The sequence below is a fragment of the Phalaenopsis equestris genome, unplaced genomic scaffold (genome assembly GCF_001263595.1).
Source record: "Phalaenopsis equestris unplaced genomic scaffold, ASM126359v1 Scaffold000224, whole genome shotgun sequence".
NCBI lineage: Eukaryota > Viridiplantae > Streptophyta > Magnoliopsida > Asparagales > Orchidaceae > Phalaenopsis > Phalaenopsis equestris.
Window position 1 is genome coordinate 2308225 of NW_018164666.1, and position 14187 is coordinate 2322411.

Here is a 14187-nt window from a genome sequence, read left to right on the forward strand (position 1 = left end):
CAGGAATGGTTGTGATGAAAATCAATAATAATGGTCCTTTTTTAAAATAACCTAAAATTCATTTTCATTTTCTATAAAAATATTTTCATATTTTAAAACAAAAGAAAAAAATAATTAAAAAAACACAATTTTAAAAAGAAAAACAAAAACAAAAATATAAAAGTGCTCGTACCAAATATCAGAGTGTGCTTACAAAAGTGATCAAATCATTCTTGCTCTTTTACATGCTTGATGGATGGTTAATATAAAAACTCAATTTATATGTAATTTTCACGACTGACAAACATCGACCATAACCTTTAGTTTTAAGACCATATAAGATGGTTAACATATAGATAAAAAAAAATAATAATCATTATCCTCCTATCAGAACAAAAGTCTAAATCCTATATAAATACATGCAAACTCAAATCAAATATGTACTGTATAAATATTACAAATATGCCAAGAAAACCTTAAAAACGCGACTTTGAAAACAAGGAGGTGTAATCTATACAAATCAATTAGTAATTAACTTATCATGACAAGTGAAGCTTTAGCATTTGTCACAGGGTGATATTTTTCACCTTCTATCAGCTTAGGCTTTCTATAGACGCAAAAGAAAAGAGCCGAGGGCAGTACATATGGACAATTTTTCATTTTTTGAACAATGTAAAAATACAAGCAGTTCGACATAAAATACAAATAACTTAAAAATTACAGGGACAAATAAATTATAGCATCTATATTTTTCAACAGCTGAACTGAATAAATAAAACATACTTTGGATTCTAAAACAGACAAAAATTATTACTATGAAGAAATTTTTAAATTTAAAAATAATCATGTGCAAGAACTAGCATTAACTGCTTTATTGAAGATAAGAAAGAATGTCACCTGGATAGATTTTGTTCGCTATTAATTCTCTTTACCAGGTGAAGATAAGGTCGAAACAAAAATAAAGGAATTTGGGGAATTCTCAAATCAAAACATAGCAAATCCTACATTATAAGATGATAAAAAAACTAACAGTCCGCTAAAAGGATCCTTTAAAATCCAAAAAAAAGCTACTTAAAGGCAAAAAAAAAAAAACTAAAAAAATGGCAAAATACTGCAAGAAAGAAACTAAAACAAGCCAGTGACCTTTAAAATCCAACAAGAAATGCTTGGTTCACTAAATATAAAGAAAGAGGGCCTCATACCAACAACACGAACAACAGAGTTGCAAGTTTCTTGGATAGATTTTATGGTTGATCCTTGTTTTCCAATGAGGAATCCAGCTTGTGTTGCTGCCACCAACAATCTTGTCAGCACAGTATTACCAGAATTAGGTAGGCCCGTTGGGTCCCCATCCAAGCCATCTACTAATCGTTTATGAACCTTCAGAAGACCATCCATGGCAGGAGAAATTGACAAATCCGGCTCTTCCTTTGCTGAAATCATTACCTTCACAATAATACAATAGAAATAAATACAAATACAAAATCAATCAGAAAACGCTGGAGAAATATTAAAAAAAAATAGCCAAGAAAATTCTTATTATCTTTCAAGCATGCAAAGACAATATTTGGCTGGGGTTGTTGCCCAAATTTATAAATGTATAACTCTAAAGAAAATTCTAAGCTCAGAAGATGATATATACATCAAAAAGCGTATTATATGTATGCCAAGAAAATTATATTCAAGTAGCATAATATCTCATAAGTAATGGACATAGGTACAGCTCCTCATAATTACGCATACTTTATAATTCACTTTAAGTGATTCAAAAGCACCTTTCAATGGGCACCTCTGTCATCTTTTTTTTTTCTTTTTTTCTTTTTTTTTCTTTTTCATTTTTCTTTTTTCGGGGAGCAATATGTGATTGAACTATACGCAACAAATAAGGATGAAGTGCTAGGAAAATATATAGAAATATTCAATGACTTGAAAGCTTTTATAAATTTTACCAATCACCAAGTTGAAATGATCAAGACAACTTCAGATTCAGGGACATGAAATCAACATAAATGCTGGAGTTCAAACAAAAAGGCCTACTAACAGTAGGCAAATGAAAACCAAGAAATAGATGGATTGAAGTTGCTATTCAGCAATATTGCACTACTATTCTTAATGAGTAGGTCTGCGATTTAACTCCAAAAGGTTAACGCAATTTTAGCATCATCTTGTAATACCTCAATCTAGGATTTTTTTTTCTTTGTTTTGTTTTTGTGTAAGTTAAAGCTTAACAAATACTTCAGGAGATAAGATTAGTTCCCAAATTTTCATGCTGAAATCCTATAAAATATGAAACATCATAGGAACATCATTTCCACCATCTTAAAAAATCAGATTAAGTGTTTACTATTGGTTGGAACAAGAGATATTAATCACATACAAAATTAGTAAAAATAACATTCAAGAAAACAAGTTAAAAACCAAATTTTCAATTTTTTTTCTATAATTTGATTTGCTTGCTATGAATTGGCAAAGAAGATAATTATTCATGCTAATAGGCAACCGTATAAAAAGCAACCATAAATAGCTTCACATTCGCTGGGACAAATTACTAAATAGGCCTATCATAAGTTCTGATACAAAATACCGCCTAGTATAGGCCTTGCATGCATGTGTTGGAAAACAATTTGCAGTTAGCAGTATTATACACTGAACTGTTATTAATCATATTTAACCAGAAAACAATTCACCTAAAAGCTTAGCATATCACATTGTAGCCTAGGATTAATCACTCAGGGATTATAGTTGCTAGATAGATTCATTTTTTAACTTCGTTAAATAAGGGAAGATAGAACCATGTAAAAGAATATTCAATAAAATTTGAAAGCAAGTAGATAAAAAAGGCTTTATATTATCACAATTCTAGTATGTGCTCTTAGGGATACAAAAGTAATCCTGAGAAATAGAACCAAGTTACTTAATATTCAAATTTAGATTATTTTTATATAACTTCAATTTGATATTTGAAAACTAAATGATCTAGGTAAACATCTTGAAGGTCAATTTACTTCTGCGTCTTTTTATCCTCCCTTCTCATCTTTTAAGCCAAAAATAAATTATTAATCCAAAAATTTCTAGTATGCCACCTCATTTATCATGGCTTCATCGAAAAACTTGGATTATAACTGAAGTTATTGTTGAAATTCCTGGCAGACAAACACATTCTCTGAGCATATAAATGAGTTCTTAAAGCTGCAATACTTTACAGCATTTTAACTTAGTGAAATACAGCCATACTAGTATGTTTATAAAGTCCAGTTTCTCTGTTAGTTTTTACATGCACTTTAGAATGCTAATTTCCACCATCATACAATCATTATGCCACTAACTCACATTAAAATTGATTCTCCACCGTATAAAATATTAAGCTTTTTGAATGAGCCTTTGAATGCCAACTTGGAGTACAAATCACTATTATCAGATTAGCACATGGCATTTAGTTTCAGTAAGAACAGCAAAGCCATCTACCCCACTTTTAAACCCCACTTATGTCTTGTTAATTACTTTAAGGAGTTTTTATTTCTCTGTTAAAAACCAACAAACCAGGATCTGAGTTTACCCGATCAAAAGGTTGAGCTTCCTGGCAAAGATGTTCTCCCAACATATATTGCAAGTGCTTAGACCAAATTTTGCAGCACTGATGCTCAAAGATGAAACCTCGCAAACTGGATCATTGTTCTTCTATTTTCACTGACATTGAAGAATTGGAATTTGTTGCCTTATGACAGCAGACAGAACCTGCACAGATCGTTTGGTAATGATGATGTAAGGTAGCAAAGTCGGAAGCCTTATGTGTTCTCTACAATATATCTTTTTTCGTTTAAACAATTTACATCATTAAACAAGAACATTGCCTTATATTATTATAATTATGTTCATATGTTACAGATTTAATTCAACTGACGTCATTAAAATTTTGCCAGCTATAAATTCACATATATTTTTTGTGCCGCTGACCATAAATTCCTAAGATAAGCAGCAATAATAAACTATGAATTTTATAGCATAATTAGTAGTCAAATTCTCTAGATCCGTGCATTATGATGTAGAAACAGCAATTTGATATATAGCTTTTAAAAGAAAAAAATTCATCTTCTTTATGTTAAATTTTCTATATTACCACCTTCAAATGTATGACTAATATTATTTATGTTAATCGACAACCAAAGAACAACTTAGTGTTCTAATTTCATTACTTCTAATGAAGACTTCAGTGGTGAAAAAAACTACTTTTTTAAAAATCAAATCAATTAGGATGGTATTATGTCTTGTTATACATGTTAAAAAAAATTCACTTTATTTGAGTACCATGAATACCCTTTAAATTAATGAATCATTTATCACACAAGCTTTACCATGCATTGTGAATTTTTTCTTTTCTTCTTTCTTGTTTTTTTTTCTCATGCATGTTTAATATTTTTTTGCATGCATTCTTAACACATCTTAAATTCTCATGAAATTTAGCATCATATTCTTTCTCATGAAAAAGTTTAGGGTAAATGGACTTGAATGGCCAATTAGTTGTTGCAGTATAGAGAAAATAAGCAAAAGTTTTGAAAAGGTAGGGCTGATAGTTTTTTTCAAACTTAAAACTCATTTGATAATCTTCTAAATTTTAATTAACTAAAATTTAAATAAAGTGTGCCCGTGCCCACAACCCCATCCTTAAACATGTGTTCACACACTCATCTAGACTCATTTAAAAATCAAGAAGGTATTAAGTTAAAAGACTTCACTCAAAATTTGACATGAAAATAGATCAGTATAAACTCTACCTGTACAGAAATCAACTTTTTTATTTTGGAGCTGGAACTTAACATGATGCAACCTCTACTATAATGAAATCTCGCTAGAAGAGTCACAACCAGCGGAATATAGTTTAAAAAAATAAAAGCATAGACTACTCACAAAATGAAAATTAGACAAGAATAAAAAATATTAGCAAGAGTTAAAGTAAATTATTCCAATAGATCCTTAAAACAATGTTGGATATCAATAAGGATAAAAATGAATCATCTTACCATCACATGAAAGTCTGTCTTTTGACATGTAAAATAAACTTTGATTATCACGATCAATAATGAACACAATTTTACACCAATAATAGCTTCACAAATTAGATTAATATGACTAAATGGAACACATACAAGAAAGAAAGAGTGGGAAAAAAGAAGAATCAAACAAAGATTGATGGCATATGATATAATGTTAAATTAAGTAAATTAAAGCTTAATTAATACCCAATGTTTCTAAAATTTCTAATTTGTACAGCACTATATCAATATTTTCTATATCTATACATGATCATATTTCCTTGTGTTCAATTTTATCAGTGTTTCTTCTTCTTCTTCTTTTAGTAATTAAAACCAACCATGAATTTATCACATACTTCCAAACATTTTATATTACCAGACTTAAACATAGTTAACAATTAACAAGATTCCAAAGAATATTTTCATGCAAATCATGCGTATGAACAATGGTAAAGCAGTAAGATAGATTAAATGTATACACTATAGATAGTTGTAAAAAGGAAGAAAAATGATGAAAACATTAGATATATTATTAGAAGATCGTTGAATTTTCTTAAAAGATTTAGTCATGAATAAATAAAAGAAAATGGTATGTCATTCAACATGCCCGAAAAGAACTTTCTTTATGGATTCATAAATCAATAAAGTAAAAAACCATAAACAAAATTCAAAAGATATTTGAGTGATCATATCATAAAATAATTAATCAATATCTACATTATCAAATTCCTCGCTTGGCCAATCTTTGCGGGCATGGCTAGTTCATTTTATGGCCATGAAGACATTCAAATACTAAATTTAAGTTTGAATTCAATCTTGATTTCATATTAAAATTCAATTTTAGATTAAACTTGTAACACTTGTATGGTTTCATGTCAAGCTGTATATAAAAGTATTGTTGCAAACTCTAAGATAGGTACTGATGAAGATTCTAATGAAAGGTCAACCTTAGATTCCTCACGAGAAATTTTTAAATTGCTCATTAAATTTGAGTTTCATTGGGGTTGGTCCAATTCAAAAGTGAGGCATATGAAAATTCTAAGTATTTGTTGTTCAAAAGTGACCTCAAGTGCCACGATTTGACGTCCAGTAATTTCAAGAGAATACTTCTCCACAGTTGAGTGAATAAAGCTCTTTCACTGAAAACTCTTCAAAAGTTCTAATGAAGAGCTTTCCACAATTCCAGTTCATTCAAATTTAATGGTATATATAAGATATTCTTTATTTTAGAATCATTTTCAAAAATTGAATAATCATTAAAATGATCATTCAACTGAAAATCTTTAGCAGTCACAAACTCGATCTTAAGGAATATTGATGAATGATTGATAAATTCGTAATCAGATATAGAAAAAATATTATTATAAAAACAATGCAGAGGCGCAATAGTCCTAACAAAAAAACTCTAAAGCTCTTTAATAACGTCATTTATAACTTAAACCATACTAAATTGCTTGCCAAGTTCTTTAATGAAATAAATAATGATGAAAAAAAAATCCCTGAGTAAACAAAGCTTGGTGATAAAATTTCCAAACTTAACAAAATATCCATGCACTACCAATACTTCATTGAAATGTTTAATTTGATTACATAATTGATCATTATAATAAATGAAAGAAAATTATTATTCTTTAAGTTTACATGTCATAAGATCAATACTTCACAAAGATTGTGCAGATACCATCAATGTTCTTAAAATCATCCTTAAAAAAATTCCTTTAACTCATCTATCAAATTTAAAATATGATTTAGAATCACGCCTCCCATCAAATATAAAAATATTTTTTCTGGTAATTTCATAACATTTGTGATTAAATTATCTATAATCATATCTAAGATTATAAATATTGCATTGTAGTTAGCATCTAATAAAATTGCATACCTTTATTGATACATTCATTCACCCTGATAATAAGTTCACTTCTAAAAGTCATTATTAGACAACCTCACACTCTATTATCAAATCTTATATATAAAGGTAAATGAACTAGGACATCTGAAGTAAATCAAGCATGGCATACAAATTAGATGTGACCAACAGATCTAGCAAACAAGCAACCTTCACAGAAAAGCAAGCTATTAAATTTTGAAACAATAATTTACAATTGAAGATAAAAACTGAAAATCATAAATAAGTTTGGCCTTCTAAAAGATATCACTAACTAGAAAATTAAAGAATGTAACAAAAAAATTAAGGAATGGGAAATACATGCAAGCAAGTAAACTTAATTCATTAAAAAAGAATAGTAATGGAGCTGAAAAAAATCTGTAGTATTATCAACCAATATAATGATAAAAAGAGAGAAGAATAGCAAAATGAGAAGGGGCAAACAGATACAAATATGCAACCCTCATATTTGTACAAAGAGATTGCCTTGTCTGAAATACTTGAAATTTACAAGGTCTGCAGTGTTTTATAATGAAAATTTGTGCACCAAGAAGCAATTTTTTTATCAATTCAAGGAAAAAACAGCAGGTAAGAGATAAACTGTACGACAACAGCCCACAAAGATAAGTTGTAGGAAGGATAATAAGGAGGTATACTGTTGTAGGAATTGCCAAAAGGACGGCCTCTACAGTATCAAGAGCAGTAAGGAACCACGCACAAGACGGGTCACTACCAAAATAAAATCACAAAGAAATTAGGCTTCCAACCGAAGAAATTTAACTAGAGAAAATGAAACATGAGCAATAACTATGCAGAAATATAAGTAAAAAAAACACACAAATAGAAGCCAAAGAAGCCCGCAGAGATAGCAGCAAGAGTAGCAGCACAATAAACTGCATCAACAAGCCAAACACACAAATACCTCTATAGTTTAAAAAGCCTTGCACGTTATTCATCTTAAAAAAAGAGCATTTTGGAAATCAATAACATCTTCACTTGATGCCTTCTAAATTTTAGGTGGTCGATCAAATTTTTTAACCTCATCTTGCCTTTTTAATTTTCACTTCGTGTGAAATATATGCTAAATGGCAAATAGTTTGGAAATGAACTAGAAAAATAAATTGGCCATTTACCAAGTACATGCAACTATCTTAGTATGATGGTGCAGATAATAAGCAATATCTAAGCAATATAAATTTAATGTGTACATGACAAGAAACTTAAGTAATATTAAAAATTAATAATAGAACTGGCAAAAAATAGAATTATATGAACAATAGATACATGCTCCATCTGAAGTTACAATGTCACCATAACTTTAGAACAAAATTCAAATTAAAATCCTGACATATGTAAGTAAAAAAGTTTTAATTTTTAAAGAATGATATGAAAAAGACAACTTTGAATGTATAAAATAGCAATATCATCATCAGAAATACTTTAACATGAATATTTAAGTAAACATAAAATAGCAGATTCAATAAATTGAGATTGGTCTAAACACCAGATGGCTATCTATAAGTGAAATTATAATCCTGAAAAGAAGAAAGTATTGAGAAACTTTACAATAAGTGGATCGGCAAGCCAACAATTAATTTCTTACCACTCTTTCTGGAACTCCGGGAGGTCCATCAAGTATCTTAATACGAGCTTTTGATTCCTCGCACATTTTCTTGATACATTCCCCTTTTCGCCCAATGATGCCGCCAACCTTATGGGCAGGAACTAATATGCGAAAAACACTCTCACCAGGCCAACCAGGCCATCTCTTTTCAGGTGCTCCAGCTACTGCATTTTCCTCAACTTCTTGTTTTTGGTTTTCAGAGTTCTCCAGTGCCCCAGAAACATTATTGTCAGTAAAATTGTCCTCAAGCGCATCCATGATGTTTGGCACTGAATATGGCATTTGAATTAAATTTTATTTCATATTTAAAATTCCATTTTTTTAAAAATCAGAAAAAGTAGGAAGTTATGCCAAATTATTATCACTAAACAAGTAGATGTTGACAAAGTGGAGTTTCATCTGTATATACTCTCAAAAAAATGCCAAGAAATATCATTTTCCATAAAAGGTAAGAATCTACTTATTGCTGCGAGTAAGAATCTATACATTATCAAAGAAGGCCAAATGAAAGTAATTAATTCTAAAAGAAAAGAAAACTTTCAGTAGTTAAAAAAACAAGAATATTAAAAGATTTGGTAAAGCATCCCAAAAAAAACTACTCATTAACCGTATGATATATATAATCAAGAATGAGATGAAAATCAATAGTAACTTGCAAAGAAACTCCACACTGCCAAAAAGTATTTTAATTATTTTAAGTGACATAATGAGAAAGGCAATAGAACATATGCTGAGGAATATAATAGAAGACACCTTACCAAAGTTATCTAGCATGTTTCTAAACAAGTGAATTTACATATGAATTTAATGAAACCAATGTCATCAAGATATTCCATCATGTGTCAATTACCAATAATAATAATCTAAGTCGATCAAACCATCAAACTAAAGCACAATAAGAAACATGCTTAACTGTGAACAATTTAATTATATTTGTAGTACTTAAGAAAAAAGAAAGTATGAAAAACAACAAAACAAACACAAGAAAGGCTTAAAAAGAGCGTGAATAACCACTAAACTAAAAATTAAGAGGTAAATAAAACTTAGGACTTCCGTGTTCAGGCAAATCCACTAAACATACAACTATGAGATAAATAGCACCAAGGTCCCATGAGTTTCAAAAAACATATATGTAACGCAATTTGCTAAATTGACAAAAGTACATTTTCTATACAGTTTCACATGAGTCTTCTTTTATTAAATAGTAGCATAAAGAAAAAAATAAACTTCAAGAAGGCGCCACATCAAACTATGAAAAATTTTGAAATTTAAGCAAATTTAAAGATAAGTGTTAAGCTTATCTAAAACTAAAGTTTTATAATAGTCGACCGAAGTGTTGCCCGATAACCTTGAGGGACAATAGATGTTATTTCTATAGCATTATTATCTCAGATTAATATAATAAGCACAAGCCAGTTCAAAAACACAAAAGAGAAAATTGGTACTCTTAGCCAGCTCTTCAACATGAACTTCAAAGAACAAACCACCATTACTACAATTCTACCAGATCACTTATAGTTTAAACTATGTACATCAATAAATCACATTTCAAAAGAAAATGAAAAAAAGCATGCCTCTATCTTCAACTACTTCCTAAATTCCCTATCCAATTTTGCATTTTAGAATTAGTTTGTTGCTTAGAAAAAATTGCAATGCATAAAGGAAACAAGTTGAGCCAAGCACATCATTTCCCTTATTTCTCTAATGGAACCCACCTTATGCAAAGATGGAACCAGCTCAAGGGCAACCCAAAATAAGCAAATTCTAGCTCAGCAGAGAAGCATGATTTTTGATAATATACAGCGCCATATCAGGATCCATCTCAAGTAACCACCCTAAGCACTGCAGTAGATGCGCACTACAAAAGCTATTTCTTGCTTCTTTTTTTTCTCTTTTCAACCTCTAAATCAAAAATTTCTCTCCCGCAAAAGAATAATATACAAATCTTCTCAGCTACAGGACGCATAAGCATTCCTGTAAGTTTCACCAGCGAGCACTCCTATAGTGAGCCTATAAATGGATTCATCAAATCCGGCAACGTAAATAACAGATCGTACGATTTAAAATCAAAATAAAGGCAACACGTGTGAATCAGAATCCAAAAACCAATTGTTGCAGATGATTAATCATTAACAAATCCTTCGAATTTGTTTCATTTCCTCCTATTTCTCAGAACCTAAGAGATCCAATCGACAGAAGATATCCTGCCCGGGTAAGCGAGATGCCACAGAAAACTTGCAGCGAGAAGAAGAGAATAGGATGAAGAACCCTAACAAGGACATGAAAGAGAAAGAGAAGAGAAGAAGGTACCTGACCGAAGATGACTCCGATCTGCGTTGTAGAGAATGACGGCCAAGGGCTCCGAGGGTTTTTGAGCGTGAGCAAATGATTTCGTATGCCTTACCACTATTAATGAATTACGATTTTGCCCCTTATTTTTTCTTTTGGAGAAAATTACGTGCATAGCACTCAGGGTCCGTTTAGGGTTTAGGGTTAAAAACACACCTAGACTGTTTGGGTAAAATATGTTTTAATATCTTATGCGTTTTGAAAAAGCTAAAAGCAGTGCTTTCACACCGCACCTATCTAGGTGTGGTGGCAGCTTTTTGAAAACGGTCTGTCTTTCTTAAAAAAATAAAAATTTCTAATAGTCACCGCACTTAGTTTATCAACATATTATTTTTAATCATTTTATCAACAGGTTATTCAATAAGTTGCAACTGACCCAAATAAATTCTCAATTCTTCAAAATTTATCTAACACCCAAAATTTATTATTATTATTTTTTTGTTGAGAAAATTATATACATAGCACCCAATTCTTATGGATTTGTCCGTAGAACATAACACTTTACCTATGGATGAAAAGATATATTTGATTATTAAAAAATAATAATTAGTATCGAGTATTACTTTTTATACGATGTTTGTAATTATGAAATTATTAATGTGAGATAATTAAATATGATTTTTTTTTGCTATCGATATAAAAGCCCCTTCTTTGTTTGAGTTTTACATGCCAACTCTTGAAAATATTAAATATAATATTTTAATGACTTATACTTTAAATATAACATTTTAACTATTAAAAAATCTTCACATATAATCTTCATGAGTGAGTTTATAAGGTAATTGTAATGAAAAAAGTGATAAAATATTATAACTAAAGCTTTAACCACGACGGGTCTGGAATTTATTTTGAGAGGTGGCAAATTGGACACTATACCCAAAGTGGTTAGGGCAATTATGGTCAAAGTGATATTTCACTAAAAGCAGAGCTGAAATTTCAGGAGAGACAAAAGATCAAATTATTCCTTGACCCTACATGGATCGACCTCTCGATCTAACTGTAAAAATATTATATTTTATATTTTGTATGATTGATACATTAAAATAATTTTTATTGAAATTAATACAAATGTCATGCAATTTTCATGTATTTACATATCTAATACTAAAATTTAATCTTTAAGTTTATAATACTCGATATTAAAATTTTTTGTATGAAAGGTGTATTTCACTGTTAAAAAATTAGTTATGGTAATATTTTTATGTGATGTCAAAGAATTAATATTTTCTATATAAATATGAAACTTTTAATATTAGATATATTTATACATAAGTATTATGTGGCGCATGTGTAGATGCTTTCTTTTTTTCCCCCAATTAGAGTAACTATGGAAATGTCTTCTTATGTAATTATTACTTATTGAATATATATAGTTGTACCTGTACATTTTAATTAAGTATGGTATACAGTGATAAATCTTGAATTATAAATAATATATATATATATATATTGTATAACTTAATAATTTAATTTAGAATATTTGAACTTGCTTTTAAAATAAAATATATATTAACTCATTTAATAAAGGATATATTTTGTGATATTATCTTTATTTTTTTTGCTTGGAAAATTGTTCGTAAAGGTCTTAAGACTTGTGGTATTCTTAATCTCAGAGGCATTAATTTTCATTATTCTTGTGTACTTTGTTCTATTAGTATTGAGAATCATAACTTTTTTTTTTTAAATGATCTTCCTCTCATTATCTTCTTATGGAAGTTTTTTCGTGGCTCCTTTAAACTTCTCTCAAGTTTTCTCAAGTTTTGTATTATTCTAATTATATTTCTTGCAAAATTAAAAAAAAAAGATTTCGTCTTCTTTCTTTACAAATTACTACTTATTATATTTGGAGAGAAAGGAATATAAGAATGTTTTAGATAAACATACTTTTATTGAGTCCATTATTCGCAATATTCATTGGATTATTATTTTTAAAAGTAGGAACTGAAAATTTTAAAAGAATTTAGCTAGTAATATTATTATTTTTTATGTTATTCTTTATAACTAGCATTTTCCTCTTGGATTTCGTATGTGGTTTTTTTTCTTGTGTTGTGTTTTGGTGATGTTATGGTAAATTTCTGATGGTTGTTTTGGATGAGTTTTTAGTAGTTGGGTGCTTTATGTACCATTTATTGGTTGTTTCTTTTAGTTGGTGATTTAGGCTTGTTTAGTCAATCATTTGAGTTGGGCGGACTGTTGCTGCTTGCAGCTGATTTTTGTTTGTGGAACGATGTTTGATTTTTGGTTATAGATATCACCACCTTTTGTTAGTATTGGTTTTGAGCCTTGTTGAACGACAACCTTATTTAAAAATTTAAATTCAACAACTTTCTTAATATATTTTATATATTTAAAAGTGTGGAAGTAATTTGAATTATTCTCATTAGTTGATATGTTATTGGTGATTTCAACTACTTTCATGTAATTTCTAGGTTTTGTTGTGCGTTGCTTGCGTTGATTTGGTTGTGGAGGGTTGTTTGGTTATTAGTTACTATTCTAGATTTATAATTAGCTCTTGTGGCTTTTGTTGCTTATCATTATATTGATGTTACTACTTGATATTTGTCTTTTGCTAGGATTTGTTTTTTGAGCTTTGATGAATGCAAACCCTCTTTTCTTAAAAAAAATTCAACCCCTTTCTAGGTATATTTTAATATTTGGAAGTTTTGAATAAATTTTAATTTTTTTTTAATGAAGTAAGTTATGAGCTCATTGTGTTATTGTTTATTCTTGTGATTTATTTTTTTTTAATATCGTGTTTGTTTTAGTGTTTCTTCTGGTTTCTTTGTAAGGATCTTTGTTGTTTATTTGGTTGACAGCTGTTTTCTTTTCTTCTTACATTTATTTTTTCCGGTGCCTTTCTAGTGGAGTTTGTTGCTGTTATCAAGTTTTTGTGGCTATTTTTCATGTGGATGGATCTATGTTCACTTGCATTTTATGATTATGGATCAACTACAATATTTTCTTTGGCATAGAGATCTATTTTAGATGGTGCTTGTGATGTAGTTGTTGAAGTTGTAGATGTTGCTTCTACGGGTTATATATTTTAAGTGTAGTTTTTTTATATTTGCTAGTGATATTGCTTTTAATTTATTGTGTATATTTTTATTTTTCTTTCTATGCGATTTGTGATTGAGTTTTTGATTGTAACTCACTATTCTTTTCAATAAAGTTGGGTGCTCTTCTCACATTTTCCCGAAAAAAAAAAAATGGAAGCTGGGATTTTTTATTAATAATTTTTAGATTGAAATTTTTTTTATCATCAAATGTATGAATAAAATTATACTCAATTATCATGATAATTGTGCATGATTCAATTA

The 14187-nt window shown here is 29.4% G+C and overlaps 1 protein-coding gene across 1 annotated transcript in view; it reads right to left on the minus strand.

Annotated features, from left to right (window-relative positions):
- LOC110023310 (flowering locus K homology domain) overlaps positions 1–10909 on the minus strand; it is a 15804-nt gene extending 4895 nt beyond the window's left edge. Inside the window, 3 exon segments of the mRNA XM_020722636.1 lie at positions 1182–1425; positions 8501–8790; positions 10832–10909. Coding sequence (XP_020578295.1) covers positions 1182–1425; positions 8501–8779 — 523 coding nt within the window. The 5' untranslated portion in view covers positions 8780–8790; positions 10832–10909.
- Positions 10910–14187: the final 3278 nt, after the last annotated feature.